The 25,588-nt window shown below is 39.2% G+C and overlaps 1 protein-coding gene across 1 annotated transcript in view; it reads left to right on the forward strand.

Moving 5' to 3' along the window:
- Positions 1–12,235: 12,235 nt before the first annotated feature.
- LOC130254886 (rap1 GTPase-GDP dissociation stimulator 1-like) overlaps positions 12,236–25,588 on the forward strand; it is a 29,411-nt gene continuing 16,058 nt past the window's right edge. Inside the window, 5 exon segments of the mRNA XM_056494965.1 lie at positions 12,236–12,319; positions 12,322–12,376; positions 24,196–24,306; positions 25,160–25,282; positions 25,433–25,558. Of these exon segments, the coding sequence (XP_056350940.1) occupies positions 12,236–12,319; positions 12,322–12,376; positions 24,196–24,306; positions 25,160–25,282; positions 25,433–25,558 (499 nt within the window).

The following is a 25,588-nucleotide window of genomic DNA, read 5'->3' on the forward strand; positions in this document are numbered from 1 at the left end:
CAAAATTACACTGCAGCCTGTGGTGCCTTCAAGGATCAGCACAATTTATTAGAGATTTGGGGAGCTGAGTGGAAAGGGCAGCCCTTGGATTTTTCTTCAAGTTGATAATAGACATTCTAAATTCTGACCTGCATTACAAAGGTCTGAGAAGTATGTAGAACAACATATACTTGATTTTTATTGTTACTAATACACTAACAATAGCAAGATACAAGAAGCATCTGTCAAGTCCCATCATAATTTTTCAAATAGAGAATAAAGCATCCACTATCAAAACAATTCAGAGTGAAAGCAAATAAACCAGAATGAAAAAAAATGCCAAGGTTCCTTGACAGAGTTCATCTGAGAAAACATGGTAAAAAGGCTACAACTAGTGTTGTAGGCATTGAAGAGAGACATTTGGAGAGGAAGGGCAGAGGAGGATGACAGAACACTCTCATACACTGCAGTTAACTAGAACAGAGGTTGGCACTTCACCAGCCTCTCCCTGGGACTGTGCTCTCTGTGATAATTGATAAAAGATTCATGTTAATCATAAAAGTACTGGGCTTTGTATAAACCAAAATACTAAGGTCTGAAGTGAAGCATGAACACTAGATAAAGGAAAACAAGTGATTAAATAATTCTGTTTTAAATCCCCCTGTTATGAATATTATGTTTTCTAAATAAGTTGCATCTGCTACCAGTTTTCAAAATCAGACTTTCCAGTAGTCTGATAGATATTGCAAAATCAGACTTCCTGCCTTTGTTTGATCAATGCTGTCTCTCTACAAAGCCCAGACTTCCCAATTCTCACTGGTTTTATCTACCAAGGCCAGATGGATATCTATGAGGCTGACTATTGCCCAGAGACTTTATGGGTGTGTATTCAACCACCCCTGCTTACCTGGCAAAATTATAACAGCAAAAAACCAAAAATTATTAATTACAACGAAAGACCATACTATAAAAAAGCTGCAAACCAAGGTTTGATGGAGCATGGAGTGGGCAGTGACCTCTCTCTGACTGCTTGCTCCATCTATACAAAATAAAACAATCTAAATTTTGCCGAATATCAAGACTTTCTGTTCCTCATTGGTAGCATGTCCAATTCAATGGGTATATATCTCATTCACAAAGCAGGAATTCATGTTGGGCCCCCAGCTATGAGTGGGGTGTGTTGGCTGGCAGGCAGCAGGCTCTGCTTAGGAAACAATTACAGCTCGCTAAATGCCTGCAGGGATCGAACCTCGGCACATTAAAAGGCACGCTGGCTATTGCCTCCAAGGACTTTCTTTGTTCAAAAAGATGCAGAAGGCTCTCCTGCCCTCCTATTTGCACTGCCTTGCTCACACCAGGATGTCACTGCACACTGCAGGGAGCTTTGTGCTGGGTGAGCACAAAACTCTTCAGCCCATCTGTTTCTCAGCAGAATTCTCCACTGGAGGCTGAAGGAGGCCATCCATGGCCCTTCAAAGCAGAAATTACTGCCTTTCAACTCTGCAGTGATAGGCTTTTCTTAAGGGTCTATACACCTTTTCTTTATATTGATTTACCTCTGTCTGATCTTTATAATGATCTGTTAACCAAGGAGGAAACTCCAAGTGCAGACAGCTGCCTAAAGAATATTGCTGTGCTCTGCTCTTCTTTCCCTGCCCCTCAACACACACCTTTCCACGCCCAGCTGTCTGCATAACAACAGGACACTTATCTTCAAGCAGGAATTCAGTATTCTCCTTCATATGAATGACTTGCTTTGTGTATCAGCAAAGCCCAAAGAGACCTTTGAATTCCATCACCTAATTGCTACATGAAATTATTCCAGCATTTGGTATGTTTTCAGTGAAGTTCATTACAATAAGTGACCCAAGAGATATCACACTCTACATTATGCAAGTTTCTTCTCTCAGATACATAATAACTTATGAAAATCCTCAGAAAGTTCACTTTTTTCCATCTCACCATAAGTGCATCAGAACATACCATACAAGAGCTAATTTTCTTTAATATACTCCCTGGTACCATTCAGCTGCACATTACATTATCCATAATGCAGCAGTCATAGCAGATCAACTTTACATCATATCAGACACTTCATTATGGCAGCTGAATTGATTACTTGTGTAATTGAAGGGCACCAAAAGGAAAATTTTTAATCATTTAAGTGACTCATCAGCTTCATATACAGAATGTCTTGCTTTAGTGGCACCATGCAAAGTGTCTTAGCAAGGCCACAGCATTTTTGCTCACTTAAGCCACTTCATATTCTTGTCATCATTGTTGGCAGCACAATCCTACAGATTTACAAAAGGCAGAGCATAAACTGAATGTTGACTATAAAAGATTTCTTTTGACTATCAGACAAAGAACTTTGCAAGACCTAATCAAAATCCAGGGAGACAAAAGTAGTTTCTGATGGGAGTTTTTGTGAGTCTGTTTTTGTCCTGCTGTTCTTTTTTTTTTTTTTTTTTTTTTTAATTTTAATATTTCACTCACCATAAGAAGCCAACCTTTTCTTTATTTTCAGGGGTCAGATGGAAAAACCCACAGACACTTTTAGTATCATATTGTTCTTTTATTTTCAGCTTCACTTGCTGCCCACCTTCTAAAGCAGCAAAACCTCTGCTGCAAACAAGTGCTTAACTTGCTGCTGCCAAGCACACTCAGCACTTTCCTTGTCTTGACACTGAGGTGCTGTTCAAAAGTTTAAAAAGCAGTACCTTAAGGATTTTGGAAATCCTTCCCTTTTACTTGAAGTCTTAATAAGACTTTCTCCACTGCTGTCACATACCATGGAACAAAGAGCAGCTCAGGACTTTCCTGAAACTTACTTGATTTTTTTTTTTTTTAGCTCTAACCATCTTCAGAGTTTCAAACCACAAAACCTGGATTAAGCCCACTGGCTCATTTTCACAATACCAGCCTGTGTAGCTTTGTCATTCAAGTCTGTGCTCCATGCACCTGACAGAAAATACCCTCTTCAAAGCTATTTGCAAAATTATGACAGATCCAAGTTTCACAATAGGGATGTGTCCCTATCAAACCCTTATGGCAGACTATGAAGTAAGAGCAGCTCTATTTCATTCTCTCTGCCTTTGTCATATCCCAGCTTTTATTTTCTAAGTTTCTTCCTTTTATATTTCTACTGTTGCTTCCTGCACTAACCCTCTGCCCACTGTCAGAGAAGGATGACCAGCTCTAGCAATTTCCTCCCTGCTCCTCTCATTGCAACTGAGGACTGCAGAGTTTTTGTGGCATCCCAAATTTCCCCTCTCCCAATGGGAAGATGAGCCCCTCTACATTCCCCATGACCCAAATACACAGAGGCAATAAACTCCATTATATTAAATATATGATACATTGACCACAAAATGACTACATACTCAGAGCTGATTGAGGAATTTCTTCCTAAGAAACTCTTGGTCTTTATCCTCAGCTGGGGGAATAGAAAAGGCACAAGACTCTCAAGAAGATTTAACAAATCAAAAAATTACACCTATTACTAAATTTAACTTATATCTTTGAAATCAATCAAACCTTTCAAAACCTTAAAACTCCTGTAGTTCAAAGCAAGCAGAGTGCCTTAAAAAAGCAAAAAGGAAAGCTTATTAATACAGCCTTGTTTAAAAAACCAGGAACACTGTTTTGCTAAGAGAATAAAAAACACTGTAATGAAGCTATGTAATGCAAAGTAATTGATACATAACAAAATCATTAAAAGGATTTCTTTAGGGTTAAACTCTCAGGCTTCTGTCAGTCGTCTCCTCACGCCCCCAAAGCCCAGGCTGGGCACAATCCCATGGCCACTGCCAGCCCTGTGCTAGTCACAATCCCCCAGAGAAGCTGGGCTGACACTGCCCTAGGGTTTGCTGCCACCCCCTGCTGCACCTGCAGGCAGAAAAGTCATTTATTCCTCATGAGAGCAAGCAAGCAGGTCAGCTTCTGAGAGCAAAGGTGAGGCTCAGGGAGCTCATCTCATAATCACCATAAACTGCATCATGGCTCCAAGTGTGAACAATGGAGCAATCCCTCTGGTTTGAATAATGGTAAAATGTGGTTTATTTATTAGAAGTGGGAGTTTTACATTAATTCTCTCAGGAGTTTCAGCTCACTCATCCAATAGGTTGCATCTTATGGGTACAAGCAGTTTCTTTGATTAAATTATACTGATAATCATCAGTCTCCCAGTGAGATGAGTCATACACTGACTTGAAACAGGTTAGTGAGAACTCTTTAATTTTTCACTCCTGGCACCACAAACAGTTCTTTGCAAACCAAATCAGTTCTGGTACCTGAGTGCTCCAGTGAGCCACATGAAGCCACCCCATTTTCTCCTGTGAAATTCAGAAAGGTCTCAGATGTGTTATGTTCAGCCTTAAGAACAAATGCTACAGGAATAACTGAGTGAAGGTATAATGGCTTGTGATGACCAGAATGACCCAATAATCCCTGCTGGCTTATCTACTGTGAATCTATAAACTCACCCAAGAGTGTGACAGACTGCTCCTAAGTGGAGCTGTCCCCAAGCAGATCAAAGAAGCCAGCACTTAAAAATATAAATGCCAGAATGCACTGGAGTGATGCTGGACTTGTACTGAAAATTCTATTTTTAGTCTTTAATTTATTCATTTAAAGTAATAATCCTGGTAAGCATAATTATTATGGAAAGCAAGAGAGTTTTCTATCCCTCTCTAAATTTTATTGGAATTGCCTGTAGATTTGCCACCAGCAGACATCCTACTTTGTTGGCCCAGTTGTTAAAGAAAATATGGACTAAAGCAAGCATTTAACTATGCTGTATAGTCAACTTCAGTAAAATCAATGGGATTAGCTAGGCTGTGCAATATTAAAGAGCTTTGTAGGTCACTGCAGAAATGGGATCAGATGTTGCATTTTCCCTGAAAAAGCACAGCAACTACCAGGGACTGTGGTAAGTGTGGGAATAGGGCAATACAGGCCAAATGCTTAACACAGAAATAATCCTTTGGAAGCCACAGGGAAAAAAAAAACAGCCAAACATTCAGCTGAAAGGCTGAAAAGCTACAAAGACCCTCCAGAGCAGGGGGACTCTTTGGGGAAAAGATGCACACATGCAATTCCTTTGGGTAAAAAAAAAAGAAGGGAGAGCACTGGTACAACCTTGAGGCTTCTCTGGGCTGCACAGGAGCTTGAACTGCCCCAGCTCCACCCCAGGCCCTTCCCACAGACCCCAAAGCAAAGAGCTTGGCTCAGCTGAACAGAAAACTGGCCCTGGAGTTTGCATTTTACAGCATTTTCTCCCTTTCTGCTTAGCCTCTCTTCCTGTGATTCCACAGTAATCCTCAGAGACCATATTTCTTCAGATGCTGTTGCTCCATTACAAAAATGCTGCATTAAAACTTACTAAAATCCATTGTAGAGCAAGATGGTCAATATTTGCATGCTCTAGGAGAGATACTGCAGATATTCAGTATGTAGAACAGGGACTAAATGCCTAGGAAGAAAAATCAAGCTGCAGGAGGATGCAGATGGTTGATACAGGAAATCAGTTTAAGGTCACAGCTGAATTTAAGGTCAGAGCTGAATTTAAAAAAAGAAGGAGAGAGGAAAGCTGTTATGAACTAAAAATAAAATATACAGACTACACTGTTTCAATAAAGCAAGAGCCCATATTTTAACCACTCAAATTTCATTTTAATATAGATCTTCAATCACAAACAATGCTGGACAGGTGAAAATTTTGAAATTGCAACCAAGTCCAGATTTCTATGATGTTTGCCTCCCAGAAATTCATTAGCTTCTGGACTTACTATGATCTATTTTTCATTATGAACAAATTCCCTTTTTTTTAAACTCAGTAGTAGGTTGAACACAAAGGTGGTGCTCTGCTACTGGTATATCCCTGCATCTTGCAGCTCTCATATATCAACAAAACAGTTTGTACCATAAATTATATGTGATCTCCTAGTGAGCAAAGATATTTTGTGATTTTTTTTTTCTAAATAATCAATAAGCAAAATCAAATGTAAGGATACGTTTGTGTATTTACACACTATCACACAAGGATTGTAAAAAATCATATATGCAACTCCACTCAAAAAAACAACCTAATTTCATAATTTTTTATGTCTAATTATATATATTGTCATTAAAAATATGGAATGAGATGAAGAAAATCCACAACAATCTCAGAAGAACACACTCAGTTCTGAGCATCATAAATACTTGCACATATCCTTCCCTTGCCATTTCTCTTTTTTAGTCCATGTGTATTAGGAACAAGTCTTTTTTTGGATTTTACAGGCTTTTCTATACCCTACAAAGTCAGAGGTTTGGGTAGTTTCAATAATTTCTGGTTTTCTTAGGAAGAAAAAAAAAAATGCAATTTTTTTTACCTTCCAAGCAATTTTATAATACCATAACCAAAATGCACAATCCCTTCTCTCTGAACAAAACTGCTGGATTGCTTTGCTGCTCTTCAGAACAGGCAATTCTCCACTCAAATGATGGAGAAGAGTATTTCATTTCAGGAGTTTGTCACAAGGATCAATGGTTGGGTTCTCTGTATCTTCTAGAGACCAGCTGGGATGATCTTCCAACATCCCTAAGTGAGGACTCCAGTCCTCATACAGCTGAGCTGCAGGACCTGCCTGCTTCTTTCTCCTGATATTACAATTTTCACTGCCTCAGGAGACAGAGAGCTGGAAATAGAGCATCTCAAGTCAGAATTAGTTCACTGGGCTTTGAAGCTGTCTCATGAGCCTCAGTATGTGCAACTAAAGGAGGACCAGCCTAAAAAAACCTCCAGCTATTAATGAAAATCATTGGAAACAAACCCTCAAATACTCAGAGGGCCTTAGAAAGAATTGACACCAAAAATTAATCTCAGCAGTGAAGTTCTTCTGATCTCTGTTATAAACTGAAAAAGAACAGCAGGATTTATATAACAATAGGTGCTTAAAAAGTGGCATAGAAGATATTGAATATTTCACTAATGTTAGTTCTTACAGTGTTGTTTGAATTCTGCAGTCAAACACAAGGGTTCTCTGAGCCTGACAGAGCTAAAGCACAAATAACTGAATCTAATACCTGCTTCTAAGCCTTTTCCCTGAGCAATAAATGTTCTAATTGCAGAAAGCAGGATCTAGCTTCCCTTTTGTGCTCTACACGTTGTCACATATGGATGGAAATAATTAGCATTTGTCAGAAATGTTTTGGCTCCAAAAAGTTCAGTGAAAGCCTAAGTATTTAGGAGATGTATCAATAAACATTTCATTAAGAAAAGCTGGTTGGGGCTAGGACTATCTATGCCAGTGAGACATTCTCATTGCTCTGGCCCTAATGCTAAAATCTTGGATGTACCTTTATGAGCCTAGCTGGGCATCTCTGCAGCCTTCTAATTGAAATACCAAGGTTTCAATGCCAGAAATGGCACCCCAGTATGGATCTGATTGTGGAAGCATTAAAATGAAGCTGAAATCTTACAATGTAAAAGAAAATGAAACATCAAATCTCAAAAAACTTTTCTGAAACCAAGCTTCTGTGGTGTAACCAGCCTCTTTTGTGGCATATGTTATGAAGCAAATTATCTTTTTACTGAACCAGGTGGGAAGAATGAAAAATCTATAGCTAATTTAAAGTCTGCCTGCTACAGACAATATCTAAAATGTTTTCCAAATGCATAATGGCAGAACAATTCTCCTAAACAAGGGGTTTGCTCAGTTGCCCTCCAGATCATCATTGATACTCTTTCAACCATTGCTAGTCTCTAAAAAAGTTCATTAATTTTCTCTCAGAAAGTTTCTCACCATCTGTCCCAACAGCACTCTAAAATGTTGCAGAAGTGAAGGATAGTACATCCAAATCCATTGCACACACAGCTCTTAGTCCTCAGCATGAAATTATTTGGTCGTCCTCCTGAGACTGATGGTGCTTGTGCCTTGGAGCTAACCTGAACTTCTTTCTGACACTGTTCCAGCACCAAACAAGATTAAGAATAGTGTTGTGAAAACTCTGAGGAACATCAGCATGTGGAACTCATAAAAGTGACTCACACAAAGTAGAAACCAGAGCATTGCAGTGTCACCAACTTGAATCTTCACACACAAGCTTCAAACTAAAGCTGAATTCTGCCAGCATCACAAACTATCACATCTATTCCTGTTAGTCAATTCTTTGCTTTCCAGAAGCATCTCTTAGCAATGAGGACTGAAATGACTGATGTCTCCCACCTTCCCCTTTTCTTAGAAAGGGTATTTTCTTTCTGGTTCCTAAAACCACAGATTTCAATTCCATCAAGTCTCTGTCCATCACAGGGATCTCCAGACAAGCTTCTTCAAAATGTGAGTCAAGAAAAAGGCAGGATATGCTGGTAGTTTTTTCCTCAGCTGAATATAGTCAGGCTGAAAGGCACCTGATGCATTTAGTATTTTTATTCTGTACTAAAAAGCATAAAAATCTGTGGGTGTATTTTTACTGCACCAGCAGCACACAAAAGAGAAAGCAAGAAGTGCTGCATAAAAAAATTGCAGTAGGAGAGAGCAAAGACAAAACTATTGAAGATACTGAAAAATAAATACATTTGCAGGATCTAGATACTTTATGGATGTATAGAAAGGGACACCTGAAGTACTACTGACTGTCACTACATGTGTTGCTGCTTTTAATTAATTAGGAATACCAAGCTAAGCCAGTCTGAAAGTGAAAGGAGACTGACAGTAGCAATTCATACACTTATTGCAAAAGTCTTCTTTCACCATCAGGAATGTTCAATTTGGGAATATGACCATTACGTATATCCCATTAAAATAAATCATGACCAAACTGCCAAAACTCCAAATGGATATGCACAAATTCTGTCTCTAGAAAGTACATAGGAACCAGAGTGCCACACATTCATAGTGGCAATTTGTCCTGGATTTGGTGATATCTGTAGCTTACTGAGGCCTGGAGTTACAAGAGAATTATAAAACACCAAGAAATACAGTACAAACAGCATGGTCAGAGCACATCCAACACACACAAGAACATGTAGAGCAAATCCAGGGCACAATAAATGCTTGTGCTTCTTTTCAGGAAACCTTGGACAGAACTCTGGTAGCTGTAATTACATGGTTTTACCTATAAAAATATATAAAGATGTTCATAATAAATCAGAAGTGTGCCTCTAAACTCAGTAATGGCATTTGCTATAATGGATTCCCCATCAAAGCACTTCAGATATGCTCACCCCCTGCTCTGACTCCTCCACTCTCCCTTCTGTTCTCTTAGCTTTATTTTCATCACAGTTACAGAAGTTTCGTGCTGAGCAAGTAAAATGATAGTTCCTTTTCTAAAAATCTTTTGATGTTTCCCAAAATAACTGCATCTACCAGACCTGTGAACCAGACCAAAATACCCTTTCACTAGTATTCAAAGGCAGAGAAGATAAACAGAGCTGTATATGAAATAAGAATATGTCCCCCTCTGCAGAAAGTCCTTTCCAATCAATCTTTTTCTGATATTTTACTGCTCAGATCAACACAGATATATACTGTCCACTTTTTTTTTTTTTTTTTTTTTTTTTTCTCCTGGGAAGAGGACAGTTTACTTGAAGCCACAATCAAATGAATCACATTTCCACCTTGTAAAAAATTAAAGCAGCAAATTAACCCTCAGATGAGAGGTACATCACACTGCAGAATATTGGATTAACTTAACTTAGAGCAATCCATCAACTCAGAAAGGAGGAAAGACTCATCCATTTATTCTAGATAATTTCTTTTGCTGAAAGGAAATTTTTCCATTGCTATCTGCAGAGAAAATAGTTTCTCTATTCTCTATGGGATGTGCCTAGAGGAGGAGGCATAAATACAGCTCAGGTTCCCCAGGTGGAGGCTCAGCTTTACCCCAGGAGCTGTGGAGGCACAGGGCTTGCCAAAAACCCTGCACATTGTCCCTCTCAGCAGTGCTGAGCAGCTAATACTGCACCAGAGCTGAGCTTGCTCCCCACCTGAGGAGCAGGGACACTGACCCTCTACCAGGTTACTGATCAGATATCTTTTGATTTTTCAGTTTTCCAGTGAAAAATTTGCTCCCTGTGCATTTGTACAGCACCCAGCACAATCAGCACCTGATGCTGGCAAGAACCTTGTGCAGTGTCTCTGACAACAGACTGGCAGGATTATGTGCAAACAGAAAATCATTTTAGCCTGACATTGCTGTTCTATAGATTTGGATTCCCAAATCACCTTATTTTGTCATAATCTTTGAAACTGATTAGTTTGCATATAAAATCACAGTCCTTTTGGCACAGGATTTCCATACCTGGCTGCTTGTCAGTGCTTTGTGCAGAATTATGAACCTCTGTTCCCCCATTAGCATTCACTGCAGCAGAATGATGAATGACACTGAAGATGTGTTTATCTGATGTGATTTCTCACTTGTTTTCACCCATTTACTATATACTTCATTTTGTTTCCTTTATTGTCTTCAGTCTTTTACCTAGGAAAGCTGTTAATTATTTTTTTTCATGACCACCATTTTCTACATATCCATGAGCCTGATCCAGCTCCTTTGAAAGAATTCCTACTGACTTCAGAGCACACTGGAACTGGTCCCTGTGGAGGGTGAAAGTGCCTGGCATGCCTAATGCTGCTCTACCACCACCCACTCATCCTCTCTGGTTCTTGTCTCTTTTGGGGCTTGCCAATAAAATGCTAACATCTACCCCCCTTGCTTGCATTTCAGAAATATCCCAACCCCTGGCCATGCTGACAATCCTGCCTAAGCCTCAGTCTGCACTCTGACCTCAAAAAACAGCAATACCTTTGATACCCAAAAGCCAGCTCATCTTGTCAATCTCTGAACCAGCAGGAAGGTCTCATCATTTTGTGACATGCAGCTTAATCCATGATTGATCTTGCTCCCTTTTAAGCAGTCAAACATATGGGTTCTACTTCTCCATCACCTGTAAAAAGCACTTCTTTCTGGTTGTGACAGTGCAAACACAATGCAGAACACACAAGAATTTTCCCCATTACAGGATGTAAGGTAGCAATCTTTACCTTAGGACTTTTATTTTCCAATTCACATGCAACATTGCAGGATGTATAATTTCAACTGGAAAAAACAAATAATGCCAGAAAGGATTCAGCTCATCCTCCCTCTCCATAAGCCCAGCCAAAGGGATTGGCTTTTTAATTATCCAGCAAGAGAGTCAGTAAAACATCTCCACCTCCTTCACAGGATCCTCAGGCTCCAAACTCATTATCAGATTGCTTTTTAAGAGTCAGCAAATTAAACTCCCTCCAGCGTTATAATCACCACAGTGATTATAATTCCATGGTGCTGTGGAGTTTTAGGATGCTACAGACTTGGAGCCACTGTTAAAACCACAGACTGCAACACACAGCCCCCACCAAGCAGCACCACACTGGGAAGCTCAATCTGCTTACTGGAACAATCTTTAAATAGTATTAACTGGCAGACAGCATTTCCTCTAGCTCAGGCTGCAGCAACACTAGGGGGTTGTAATGCATCCTGAATAGAACACAGCACATGCTTCATAAGCTGTCCTAAAACTGGCTCTGATTTATTAGAGATTCAACTCTCCCATAAAGTGGGCTTAGAAAGGCAACAGAAAAAAAATAAAACAACCTGTACATTATTTTCAAACTATTGCTTCAAAACCTGCAATTTTTCTGATAACCAGTTTATTTGAAATCCACTATTTTTTGGCTAACCATTACAAAACAATAATTGAGAATATTTGTGAAAGCATTCTACTTGATCAAAAACAGTAAGTCAGAGATGGCACCTTTAGGCTCTAAAGTTTCCTTTACAGAAAAAAAAAAAAAAATATCCTCTTTTATATTTTAGCCACAGACTTGAAAGATGAGTGTGAAGGGCTTGGACCATTTCTCAAACATTTAGCACCTGGCCAGGTGAGGTCCAGGTATGGATAAAATCTGGCTGGACTTTAGAATCAGCTTCTAGGAGCACTCTTAAATCTGGCTGTAAATAGATGCCAATCTTAATCTAGTTTCTTTTGGAACTCTGTCCTTTATTAGATTCAATAATCACTCTTCTGAATGACAGCAGAGGGAAATTCACTAAAAACTGTTTGGAAGATCTGAAAGGATCTCTCCCAGAGTGATAATTACTATGTTTCCATTTCTGTTAATGACACGTAAGAACTGGAAACAAAAGTAGTGGTGGAGGATTAAGTAATTACGGAGTATTAGATGCATTTGAAGAGCAGGGTCACAGGAAAAGGCAGGAGGAGGAAAGAGTGAGCATGCTGTGGGCTGCTCATCAGCTTGGAAGCTGTAAAACATTCCCCCTTATTCCCAGCGTGGTGGTTGTAAAGGACAAAGACTCACAGGACAAATCAGCTGTTCTTTATTGTCCCCATTCTGGAGAGCCACAGCTTTTATGGGTAAGTAAAGCTCTTGTTAACTATAGATAGATACAATCTCTAGTCTGTGATTAAATTTCTCTCATCTAGAAATTGCAGATGTATGTGACAGAAATAGAAAACTAATTTAGGATCATTTAAATATACAACTGTAGTTCTGTGATAAATGCAATACCATAGGTGACCTAAAATTCTTGTGTCTTCTATTTCAAACAATACTTAACACTCACAGTCACATGAAAATCAAAGCTGGTTTAAAGAAAACTAGCCAATTATGAGAATGGCAATGAACAGGGAACTTAAAGCACTGGAAAATGATGAGTTCTTATGAAATTTAAGTATTTGAAAGGGAACTGAAATCCATTCCTCTCTGCTGACAGCAAATCTGCTCATGTGTGCCTCTGCATGCATTCTGCACTCTGCCTCCATGGGAGGACTGGGCTGCATTTAGGTGGTCCAGCCTTTGAATATGCTGTTTGTGACTCAGCCCTCAGCACAGGTAAAGCTGGAGTACAGGCTCTTAGCTATGACCTTCCCACGTGAAAGGATTTAAAATATGCCTTTGAGACTTGAATTTCCATTAGTCTCCAGATCATTCCAAGGTGTTGGGCAACTGGATCAAAGGGTTCAGCCTTCCACCTTCATCCACATGATGGCAACTCACATCACAGCTGGACCTTGTGACATCAGCAGAACTAATCTTAGCAATACTCAATATGTTTAAGGGTGAAATAATCTCTCTTTAAGAGCAGTATGACAACTGAGCTGCCATTTAGAGTAATTACCTCCCTAGCCAATTAAATTATTGCTCAAGTAAAGGTAAACATCTCAGTAGTTTTGGGGTGCTGATAAAATAGCAGGTCAAATTTAACTTAAAAGCACTTTAAACAGTCAGAGAGATGGGCACAAAACATAAGTGGACTAAACCAGTGTTGGGCAGGTATTACTTCTGGCCAAACTTCCTCTGTTTGTACAGGTAATTTCTGTAGGACTGGCCTGCTATTGCAATTCAGGTGGAGACAGCTGAACTTGCTGGGTTGTTTCTTCTGCATCATTTATGTGTACCTGACCTACTTTCTGAATGCTCTGCTCAGAAGGCTTTATCCTTTTGATATATTTGCTGGTCATGGCTCAAAGTTTTATGCCCACTTTTGCTCCTGCTCCTTCCAGCCTGCCTTTGCTCCCACAGCAATGTTTCTGCTGCCCAAGTACAAAACTCTGGGCAGGATAATGAGAAATGACAAACAGAAACCCACACACTTCTAAGTACAGGTTTGTCAAACTCAAAAAAAAATTCATTCATATAAAATCGTGTAACAATCGAGGCAATTTTTAGATGTAGGCTGTATTATCTTCCTTACAGCTAGAAATACTAAAGCCAGCCTGGAAAATAATTCCTGTGTGAGCAGCTTTCAGCATTCCCCTTGCCATTTGCTTCAACAGCATTACAAACCCATAATACATCAATACCATGGGGAAATCCCACAGCTGCTGCTTTTAATTCAAGTTGTTTTTCCTCCTAGCTTTTAAAGCATTGTATCAGATGCACGCAAATAAATCAGAGTCAAGAAATCTTATTGCTGCCTAGAACCCAATGAAAACTCAGCCACTCTTTCTGTAGAGCTGGAAATAGTCTGCACCAAAGCCAATAAACCTTCCTGACTGTACAGGCTGCAGGAAAGGAGACAGGGTCCCAAAAGCAGTTTTGAACCAGCTCCTCAAAGGCTCTCAGCCTCCTTTCTGAGGTGCTTTGTCAAACAAAGCTCCTGCACTTGAGGAAGGATGGGATTGAAGGCTCATACCATTCCATCTTTTCTGTTTCTAAGGACTTGTTTGTATCACAGGGTCACAAACAATCTAAAAAAAAATATCAAAAAAACCCAAAACAATCTCCCTATTCTTGCTCTGTTGCAATTCAAGTAACTTTTAATATCCATTCACCCAAACCTATCATTCTTGTGCTTTGGGATTCCTCCACAAGCATTAAAAAACATAAATTAAGTAAATAAAATACAGTGCTGCTTGGAAAAAGCTAAATTATCTTCTCACTGTTCTAATATAAAAATCCAGTTTTCAGAGGGAGCTGTTTTCTAATGGAGATACAATTTAAATTAAATCTATACAGAAAAAGTACTTCATTCAGGGCCCAGGCCAGGGAAGGACAGTGACACTCTATTGTTATTTAAACACTGGAATGGGATCTTTGCTATGGTCATTTGTAGTTAAGAGAACAAAACTATGTCCTGTCCAGTCTAAAAACATTTCAGACTAAAAGCACTCCAGCTTTACTGAAAGATCTGCAGAAACTCCTTCAAAAACACCAATTCCAGACAGAAAAAACAAATATCCATTTAAAAGAATTAGCCCATGATACAAATTAGAGAATATTTTAAGACTATAAGAAATATCAGAATCAGTGCTGTTCAATGCAGATGTTGAAGTACCTAGCACCACAAAACTATTTTATCCAAATAATTCTATCATTCCTTAATTTTTTTTTGCAAAAAAAGTAGAACAAAAGGAAGAAATCTAGTTACAAAATAATTCAGCCAAGACAAGCTCAGCACAGCAAAAGAATCTTATGACTTGCTCAGAGACAGTCCCTCCCTCTCTTTATTAAATGTTTCTTTTTCTGAAAAGCCCCTCCCACATTCTTTGATAATTTTGATATTAATAAAATTATTTAGATAATTTCTAATGATTGCAAGCATTTCTTCCAGACAAATAAAAGTAGGAGAAGCCTGCCAATATTCTTGAACCTGATAGCTCTAGGAAATGCCAAAAAAGCTTGCACAGCATTATGAAAACATGGATTTGTCCAGGAAAATCTTATTTCAACCTTCAATGCCCAAGCAACACCAACCCACTCATGCAGCAGAGCTCAAACCTACTCACACAGCACAGGTAACCAGGTCAACATAATTAAGTTAAAACAACCAAGAAATTACCCAGCAAAAAAACATATTGGATTTTCAAAATTGTTAAGACACCTGTGTCCATCTGCATGTATTTAAAATCTGATCTTTCTTGCTCTGCTGGGAATGAGCATAAAAGTAACACTTTATAGGTATTGATAAAGTGATGCACCAGTAAGCAGATTGTGCTGAGCAGAGCTCAGAATTGTAGGTCATATCTTACAGCACTGTGCTGCTCTGCACTAAGCACTGACAGATCCTATAAGGCCATAGCTTCTAAAATGTGTGTCAGAATTGAGAATGATCTCTTTACAGTACAAAGTCTCTTATGCTGCATAAAAATAGCCAAACACACACACCCACTAGGCAAGAGAAAATATTCCTGGCACCTCCATTATGCAAGCAACTTCTATACTGTGTTACAAGGATCTTCTTCACATCTCTCTCGTTGTAAAATGGGTCAAACACACACGTCAGGATCAAAATCATAAAACTCACCGCTACAGAATTTCAGACAGTGACACAAAAATATTTTGCATTTAACAGAATTTAGGCAAATTCCCACTAGATTATTGTGGAGATCACTGAGATTAGTAAGGCATCTCGCTCCATAGGTCATGCAGCACCCTTCCCTTCAACAGTGCAGGAGCAAAATCCTCCTGTCTCAATGGCTTTTTCCAAATCTTGAGTGGAGTCACACAAGCAATTAGCAAGAACAAGACAGGTGCAGGTGGAACACAAGTTACAGACAAAATTTACTCTTTTTTTTGGCATTGTAGCAGAGAAGCAAAAGAGAAATGAATACAGGCCTACAAGATATCTTTGTATTAGAGCTCTTCAAACAACATTTGTCACACACAAGCAGAACAGACAAATGCTCAGGCCTATTGACTTGCATAGAAGCAATCATTAATTAAACACTAGAAGTTCAGGAATTTTAATCTGGACAGTGGGACCTTTGTGCTGTGCCTGTTTAGGTGGAGTCAAGGCACAAAAGGCCAATAATTGCATTTGCTTTGTTATTTGTCATCTCTCCACTGGGCTCAGGGCTGGGCTGCTGCTTCCAGACCAGCCAAAAGCTCCTTCCTTTCAAAAAAAAAAAAAAAAAAAAAAAGCTGCTCTTTTGCTTGGCTAAAAACCCCTTGTAGGAGTTGTCAGCCAAAGGAAATCAGTGTTTTCTCTGCCATGGAGTCTAATTGGTTTTTTTCTCCACTGACAGCTCTTCAAGCTAAATGCAGGGAGCCAGAAAATGAGGCTGAATGCTCTTTGGCTGAGCCTATGGCTGATTTCCCATACACACATGATGACCATAGGGAAGGGCTCCTTTAATCCACTTTAGGCTGCAAAACTTAAAATGTATATCAACTGCCTGATCAAAGGCATCTTTAGAGACCAACATCACTCCACAAATGCAGAAAACTAGATCTCCAGTGAGCAAGACAGAAATTTCATTCATTTCCATAAATGAAGCCAGTTTATCCCCAGCTGTCACAATTTGTCTGATTGATTATCTGCTCACATGGAGCTTTGCTGCACTGACAATTTACTCCTCTTCCACAATACATGATGAAATCAACACCTCCTGGACCAAACCACTGTGAAAGAAGTTGAACTTTGATTTAAACCATCAAGTTTCCTGACCCCTTGTTTATTTAAAAAAAACTATTTATAGGTTTATAGTAATTAAATTTTATTTATATTCTGAAAATATTACACAAATTGTGCTGATGGTGCTTTGCTCATTGCTTTTGAGCACAGCACATTTGTGGCTGTTCCTGCAAGCATGACTTCCAGCCTTTGGATCTAGAATTTCCTGACCTTGCATAATGAATTGGAGCACCTGGGAGCTCAGGCTCAGCATTAGCCTACAAGTGTAGGTGTGTGTCCAACAGACCTATTCCCTAAGCACTAAGTCAGTGAAATTACCAGGCATGGAGAAAAGCACAACATTTACAGCATTGCTTTGTACTCATGCTTTAAAACATGAGTTTACAACATTTAGGTGCCTTTACACTAAAGTGAATTTTATCCCTATTCTCCATCCCTCAAAAAAAGGAGCAAGTTTAACAGAATACAATTAAGCAGCTCTTCATGCTATAGGTCATCTCTTTGGCACATCTGTTCTCCCTTGCTGCACTTGGCTGGCTTTATTTTGACTTATCTCACTGACCTGATTTAGGTTTTCATATTTTTCCTCTTATCAGTTTTCAGTCAGGGTTCTGCAGCCAATTTTCTTGTTGACTCCACAGGGTATTATAACATCAGCCACAAGCCAACAGGATCTGCTTCCTACCCTCAGTTTTCCTCACACACACTTTTTTCCTGCACTCCCTCCTTGGTGGAATTCAATCACACAAGAATAAAGACAAAAATTATAAAAATAAAGAGCTGCTTTCCCCCTCCCATGCAATCTCTATTTCACAACCCATTGCCATTTTTTCCTCACCTTAACAACATATCAGTTTGGGTTACCACAAGAATATCAGTATCTCTTTTTACCAGGGCCTCTTCTGAGCCTCTATTTCTCTATTAGTTTTCTCAAAACTTCTCCTGTCCATCTCAGTTTCTTTTTCTACCTTACTGCTAAGGGATTTCTTTACCTAATTAATAAAAAGAATAGATATTGCCCATCATGACACCCCACCAAAGAGCATTTTTGGCTGTCCTACCTAATTTATGACAATTAAGAGAATTTCAGATATTGATTATAGAATTATTTTTTTTAATCCTTGTGATTTATAGAGAACATTAATGTAAGTATTAGCCAGTCAGGCTTAAATTCCTGTCTTCATCAGCCCTTCCACCTGGGGCTCTCCTTTAAAACCTGCTGCTTTCTCATGTTCTTTGAATAGTAAAACGTTCAAAGGTCAATCCCATGGGATCATAGGCACTGAGAATGCTTTAAGGAGCTCAGGATGGGTCCATGCAGTCCAGAAGGGTTACAAAAGCAATGAGCAAAGGCTTGATTTTGGGGCTTTCCTCTGGTTTCCAGTTCTAGGCAAGAGGTGTTTTTAGTGCACACTTATGTATTTGGCCATTACACTGAGAATAATTAACCACAGTCTAGACCAGGAGAAAAGAATATTGGGGAAAGAAAATATGGGCCTTTTCAGATTCTGAAAGTGGGTGGAAGGAGATATTTCAATTCCCAGATGATGACAGGGCTCCAGACTTCTAGGAAAAGCTGTACTCATACATCCCTGCTCCTTTCCTCCTTGAAGGGAGTTGCTGAAGAATGCAGAGGAACAAGAGTTAAAAACCAGCCAGGTCAGGAGTTGTTCATAATTATATCCCTTCCATCCTCAGGATATGAGTTTTAAATTCTCTCCCCAGGTCCTTTTTAATCTCATGGTTTTTCTCCTAGCTCTCATCACCCCTGAGTGCAGTGACAAAGACACAAAATGTATCTTTTAACACGGCCCTAAGTGGCTTTCCATGGAGACACAGATAATAGCTTATCTGATTTATAGCACAATTTTCTTGCCATGGGTTTGAAAGTCTGAAGAGATGGAGAATCTGTTCCTCCAATGCTTTACTTCATGCACCAAGATAAGATAGTTCTACTGGACAGAATATATAACTCAGCCCAGTCCCAAAACAGTTGCATGACTTTCTGGAGATGAAATACAATAGTTCACCACTTGAGAAATTAAAAATATATATATATATATATATTTCCTTGAATTGAACTGCACCTTTCTTCTCCCTTCCCTGGTAACAAAATCAACAGCAGCAGCTTCTGCTGCCCCTGGTCACAGCAAAGTGCTCTCATCATGTAGCTGCAGCACTCACAGCCAGCAGGGATCTATTTGACCTCACAGGCTTTATTTGCTCTTAACACAAATACACTTGCCAGCCCTCCTGGACTTCTCATCTCCAACTGATGCCTTTATGTTTCATATGAAACAAATTTAATATCACATTCCCAGGCAAGGGGACCTGGAGCTTTATTTCAACTCCTATACAATAATATTTCCACTCAGCATACAGGTACATTTATTACCATGGGTTTATTTAGGACATGCCACAACAAACCAGCAATCATTTTATCTATTTTAGGGAAGAGCATTAAAAAATACTGTGAGAAAATAAGAGACTTACAGGCTGCCACACTTATATGAATGCAGGTCAATTTTTCTTTTTGCTTTGTTTTTAATTACATTGCTAGACAGACCCAATGGATATTTTGCAGTATTATGAGTTGAAATTTTAGTTTCTTCAGGCTAGATTTTATGCTTTTCAGCTTCTCTTGTCCTGCAGAACTCTAGGAGCTTCTCAACCCCAGCCCTCATCCCTCAGCTGTTACAGGATATGTCAAAATAGAGACTTGTGTTTCCTGCCCTGGTGATACAATACATTTACAGAAAACTACAGTCAAGAGATGGCCAGATGACAATTTCAATAAGGAAAAAAAAAAAGAATGAGTTATTTTCTCTCTCAGTCCAAAGTTATTTTGTGGCACTTTTCTCTAGTCCATGTTCTGCAAGCTAAATTACAAACAAATCCAACATAAATATTTCAGTGAATTTTAGTGCAATTAAACAGGATGAAACTTCCAGCAAAGAAAATCCCAATAAGAAGTTGATTACTAGAAGTTAAGAAAGTATACCTGGGAAAAGATAATTAGTGCCTTCTTTTACTGTTCTTTAATCACTTATTACCAGAGACACTAGATAAATCTCAATAGAACTCTATTGTGAATAACAAACATATCTTTACACTCTGGAAAAATACATTACCTTGTTTTTCTGCTTTGAATGATGCTGATGACAATAATCCATGGAAGAACCCAAAGCATACTAAAGGTGACAGAAGAATAAGCTCAGTATGTGAAATTACTGAAGGAAGAGGCAGCAAAGCACAAGGCATTTGACTGGATTAAGTTGTTTCAAGCCCTCAGATTGGCTCATACAGACCTCACATTGCTCAGGACCCAAACAACAATAAATAATACCAAGAGTATGTTGAAGGATAGAGTCTATACTTCCTCTAGGAAAAGAAAATTTCTACACATGTGAGTGGCTATGAAAAGGAAAAAAATCAGAAGCATTTCTGTTTTGGAAGGGGCACAATCAGCTGCTGAAAGAGGGAGATGTGTGGGATTCTCTGAGGATTTATAGGTCAAAACCAGCCCAGAGAATGGACACAGCAGTGGCTCAGGGGATCCAAAGAGCTCCCTGCTCCTGGCTCTTTCCCCTGCAGGAGCCAGGTGAAATTCCTGTGCTTCAGCCCATCTTCTGCACTGCTGTCTCTGCTCTCATTAGGATGATCAAAACCACCTCCCACAGCACAAGTCTGGTTCCTATGCCTCTTACTCAGTGTCTTATGTACAGATTTATGTGTGAATTAATAATCTATGCCATCAGCTCAGGAAAAAAAGCCTTTTGTAGCTCAGCCTCAAGGGATTTCCAAACTCAGGCCCTGCAGGCAATGAGCCCATTCCCCTTCTTCTACAGTGAATTCCTAAAGCTGGTGAGCAGGATTCCAGCAGAACTGCTGATTCAAGAGGATGAGCAGTATTCCTTGGGAGGTGTTTATTCTGCCAAAAGCCTCCTCAGAGGGCAGGAGGGCAGGCATCCCTCCAGCCTGGCTGCAGAAAACCTGGAACAAATCCTCCTGGTCTGCCCCTAGCTCCACCCTGCCAACAACCTGTTCCAGCACAGGGTGAAACAAAATGCCAACACCCCAGAATTCTCCACAGGAGAGAAATGAATACCTTTTTCTGGTCACTTTTAGTCACAATCTGTATATCTCCTACTGCTTTTTCACATAAATATCTGTCTTAACAGTGTCTGCTTCACTGGCCCTGCAGAAGCATGGACTTAAACACAAGGAGTATTGAGGAATCAATCCCAAGCTGGTTAAGTTAATCAAGGTTTTATGAATAACAAGAATGATAAAATTCTGAGTCCCTGAGAAAAGGGTTCAGTATTTTAGCACTGTTATAGTTAAATGCTGTTTTCTGTGAGGGTTTATAAGTAACTCTTCCATCAGCTACTGCTCATACTAATTTCAAAGCAGTACAGACTGAAACCAGAGGGGTGCTTTAGAAGGACTTTGTCTGTCATCATGCATGTGGTGTTATTCTACTGATCTGTTCCCTGGAGGAATGGCAAAGCACTTGATTAAATGACCCAAAGAGTGACCAGCAGACTGTCCCTGCTGCTTGTAAAACAACCTCCTCCATCTGAAGAAACCCAGGTGTCTTTCCATAACTTCACAGATCCTGAACCAGAAATTTATTAGAAGAGTATTTGCAAACATCACTGTTGTTCTGATTGAGAGCACAGTAAAATGCCAACACATTTTGGGTTGTGAGAAGATGAAAGCAGAGTTCAGCAGACAATTCAATCTCACAGGCTCCTAATTTATTTCATGTTGCTCAATCAGCAATTGCAGCCTTCTGCTCACTCCCACTAGATCTTTGTTTAAGATCAAACCTGATTGAACTGTTAAGGTTACTCAGGGGTTTATTTTCTGGTGGTGTTTTTTTGTTTTTTTTTTTGTTTTTTTTTTTTTTTTTTGTTTTTTTTTTTGTTTTTTTTTTTTTTGTGTGTGTGCATGTAAAAAGCTGCATCCTACACTACTTTATTTACACAAAATGATTTATTCAGCAAATTTTGGCAGGAGAACTGGACCTGATGAATCCAGCCATTTCTCTAGAGATAGCTTATTTAAAGCACAAAAGCAAAACTGCTTTTGATTTTTTAAGTCAAACAGTTTTTCTTCTCAATAGGCAGTAACAGCTTTTAATTGTGTTCTACTTCAACTTCCTTTACTTCATCCTCTTTTCAAAACAGCTCAGGACACTTTTGTTCCTCAGAGGTAAATTCCTGTGTGCACTAAATTAATGTGTTTTCATTAAAAAAAAAAAAATCTCACATTAATTAATGGATAGTTAGAGAAAGAGAATAAAGTGAGTTCAACAAACAAAAATAAGTGATCAATTATTAATCCTCATCAAATAATTTCTGAGGCACAACTCATTTTCAAGGAAGCCATTTGTAAAGCAGTTTATTTATTTATTTTATTACAGTTTTGGTAACATCCTACATGATATCCTGTAAACATTAACTACTGCAGACATCAGTTTTCCAGCAATATTTCTTACATTAATTGCAGCCACTTCAGGTCTTTTTGTTTTCAGAAAGTAGATGGAGGAATCTTCATATTGAAAGGACAGAAGATTTTGAAGAAATCAATAAAATAAGTGGCAACCAAGTGTCAGAACTGGATGCTATCCTACAGAGAGGTGAAAAGATGATTCATAAATCACTGACTGTGACATGCAGAATATCACTGAGATCATTAATAAAGTTGGAATGGGATGAGTTTGCAAAAACAGGTGCAAGGAATGTGGGAAACTAAAGTGCAGAAGTCTGATGTCTGCACAGGGAAATTGCAGGATTACAGGAAAGCACAGAGATACTAAACAGACATCATGAAAAAGGATAGTCTCCACTTATCTCCCCTTTTGTGCTCAACCTGTCTCTAAACATATTTTTAAGGAGCTGGTAAGAAGGTAAATAAAGGAGATACTGTTAATGCATTTCAATTTCTACAAACCTTTCAATACCTTTACCTAAGTTATCTTGGGATATGAGAGATGATTATCTGGTGAAGTCTGAAAAGCTGGATAAAGGCTGCTTTTACAATAGAAAGCCAAAATTATTAGAGGTTACCTTTGCTGGAATCTTTGTAATTCAATGTATTCATAAATGACCTAGAAATAGCAGAAGGGTAAGGAGTTTTTTCACTATTTGGAGTACCCAAAATTGACTGTAGAGAATTGCGGGAAAATTTTATCATCTTGTGTGGCTTGGGATAAAGAGGCACATCAAGCTCAGTGTCTGCAAATGCAAAACAACCCACTTGGGGGAAAGATGGCCAAATTATAAATGATGGTGGGGTTTAAGCTGACTCCCACTGCCCAGAAATGAGAGATCATTTTGATGAACTGCACAAAAACCTTTCTTAAACAGACAAAGAATGAGCAGAGTAGAAAACAGCACATGACAATCTCTGTCTGAATCCCAGTCCACCTGAGTCATGAGAGCACTTCCAAATTCTAGATCCTCACAAAGAATAAAAGTGAGCTGGAAAATTAATCGGGCAATTTATCAAAGTTTCTGTAAATACTAAGCAAATTGGCAGAGGAATTGCAAAGGAGGACTATAATAAAAATCCATCTGATTATGACAAACATGGAAGAGCAAATAGTGAAGGATAATTCCTGTCTCTTAGTACAGCAACTCAAAAGCCATCAACTTTTACCTTTCTGGTAAATATTTTAAAGCAAAGGGAAATATCTTCCTCTTACAACAGTGAAACTGTGGAACTTAATATCACTGTGTGATGTGGAGATAAAAATTATGAATTAACTTATACAGGTAAAAAAAAATTCTTTATAAAAGTTGATCAGCGTGTATTAGATAGATATTGATGCCAATACTAAGCATGTTCCTAAAAGCCAAAGTTGCCAGAAACAAAGGGAGAAGTATTTTACCTCATCTGGTTCTTGCATTCTTTCAGAGCCTGCCTCTGGCCACTGCCACAGTGGACACTCAGCTGAGCTGCAAGTACTGTCTTTATTTATGATAAACAGGTATTTAGAAATGACAGGCTTGATTTGAGTCCTATTAAGTAATTATTCCTCTCTCCTCCCCACCTCAAACTCTGCCATAGCTATTGGGTGTTAATTTCTGTTTCCAGTCAGAATCTATCCCTGCATGTTTGTGCCTGCACAAGAGCTCTGTGCTCTCTGAGAAGTGACCAAGCCTCTGACCTCCTGATGCTCTTGGAATAAATGAGCATGTTTAGGTCTTGACCCTTCAGGAAATTATTTTACAATAAGATATTAACATTGAAAAGAACTCAATCTTTTCCATGCTGGCTCACCAAAGTTTTCTATCCCATTCTGTTTAGAAACCCTGAGTAAGCACCTGGAATACCTTGGGCTTTGTGGAGATGACACAGAAGCTGAAGATCAGATCCTTGAAAGTTTGAATGGGATTCTCCTGGCTATTACTGAAGATAGTTAAGTATCACTCTGGATCACCAAGAAACAATTTGTACAATTCACAAGAATTCATGTTAGGTTTAGTTCATTGTGATAATCTGCATTTCAAGAAGTTATTCCTGCTGGAACTATAGCTGTCCTCAGGCTATGTTGCTTTCTCTTCTCTCTGCATAAAACTCACAAAATTACCTGTGACCAGATAAAGTTACTGGTCACTAAAATACCAAAAGCTCCAGAGAAATTCCAGGTTTAATATTCTATTTACTACACACTCTGAGGATTAATTTAGGGTGACCCTATCAGGTCAGGCACTCTAAAAGTAGTTTCTAGTCTACTTATACAAAAGTCCCTAAAGCCTTTGCACATTCTCCTAAAATGACATAAACCTGCATTTATTTGAGTCTCCAGGCAGATGGTGATTTACTGCCTTCAGGACAGCTGGCCACAGATCTGATGACAAAAGGCTAAGGGAATTGTCTGTTCTAATTGCTAGCCCAATAAAAGATGCTGTGCCTACCTACAGAATTAATTGCTAGGCCATACCTCAGGAACAGCTTCTTAATCCCTGACTTCCCATGCCTTATGCAGGCATCCTTTTATAGTCAGGGAAGATGAAACTGTTTTCCTCTTTGCTTTTCACCCCTGCTCCAATTCAGCACAAGGCAGAGCAATCAGTTGGAGCCACACCAGCTGCAATTCAAGCAGGTGACTGTGCCCATATATTCTGACTCAGAGAGCCTGTAAGAACCTTGTTAAATCAGAAGCTTGGGTCCCACAGATACCCACTCAGAACTCCAGGAAACAAAGGAGCACGTGAATAAAGCAGCTGCAAACCTCCTGCAGGTATTGCTAACACTCTTATCATTGCAGAGCAGAGATCCTTCCACCTACTCACAGGGAGTGGGATCTTCCCAACTCTGGCAAAGATCCTGAAGGGCAATCCACGATGTGCAGTGAAAGCAGCCCACGTGCTCTCAGAGATAGCCAAAAATGGTGAGTGGTGCTCAGATATTACTACAAGGCATCCTGCAGCACACTGGCATCATGTTTTCACTCTTGAACTTTGTTTCATGGCTACCAGCTATTGCAATTGTTTTATTCCTAAATGGCAAAAGCCTGGAATTGCCTCTTTTGTCTACACAGAGGAAATGAAGAAGCCATGTATGGAAGCAGATTTGGTTCTAACACTGATCCCTTTGCTGGAGAGCACAGACCAAGAGATGCTGCTCCATGCTGGGAGGGCCATCGGCCGCATCTGCTACGATAACCGTGAGTGCCACCGGGCAAAATCTGCTTTCC

Source organism: Oenanthe melanoleuca, chromosome 6, assembly GCF_029582105.1.
Source record: "Oenanthe melanoleuca isolate GR-GAL-2019-014 chromosome 6, OMel1.0, whole genome shotgun sequence".
Taxonomy (NCBI): domain Eukaryota; kingdom Metazoa; phylum Chordata; class Aves; order Passeriformes; family Muscicapidae; genus Oenanthe; species Oenanthe melanoleuca.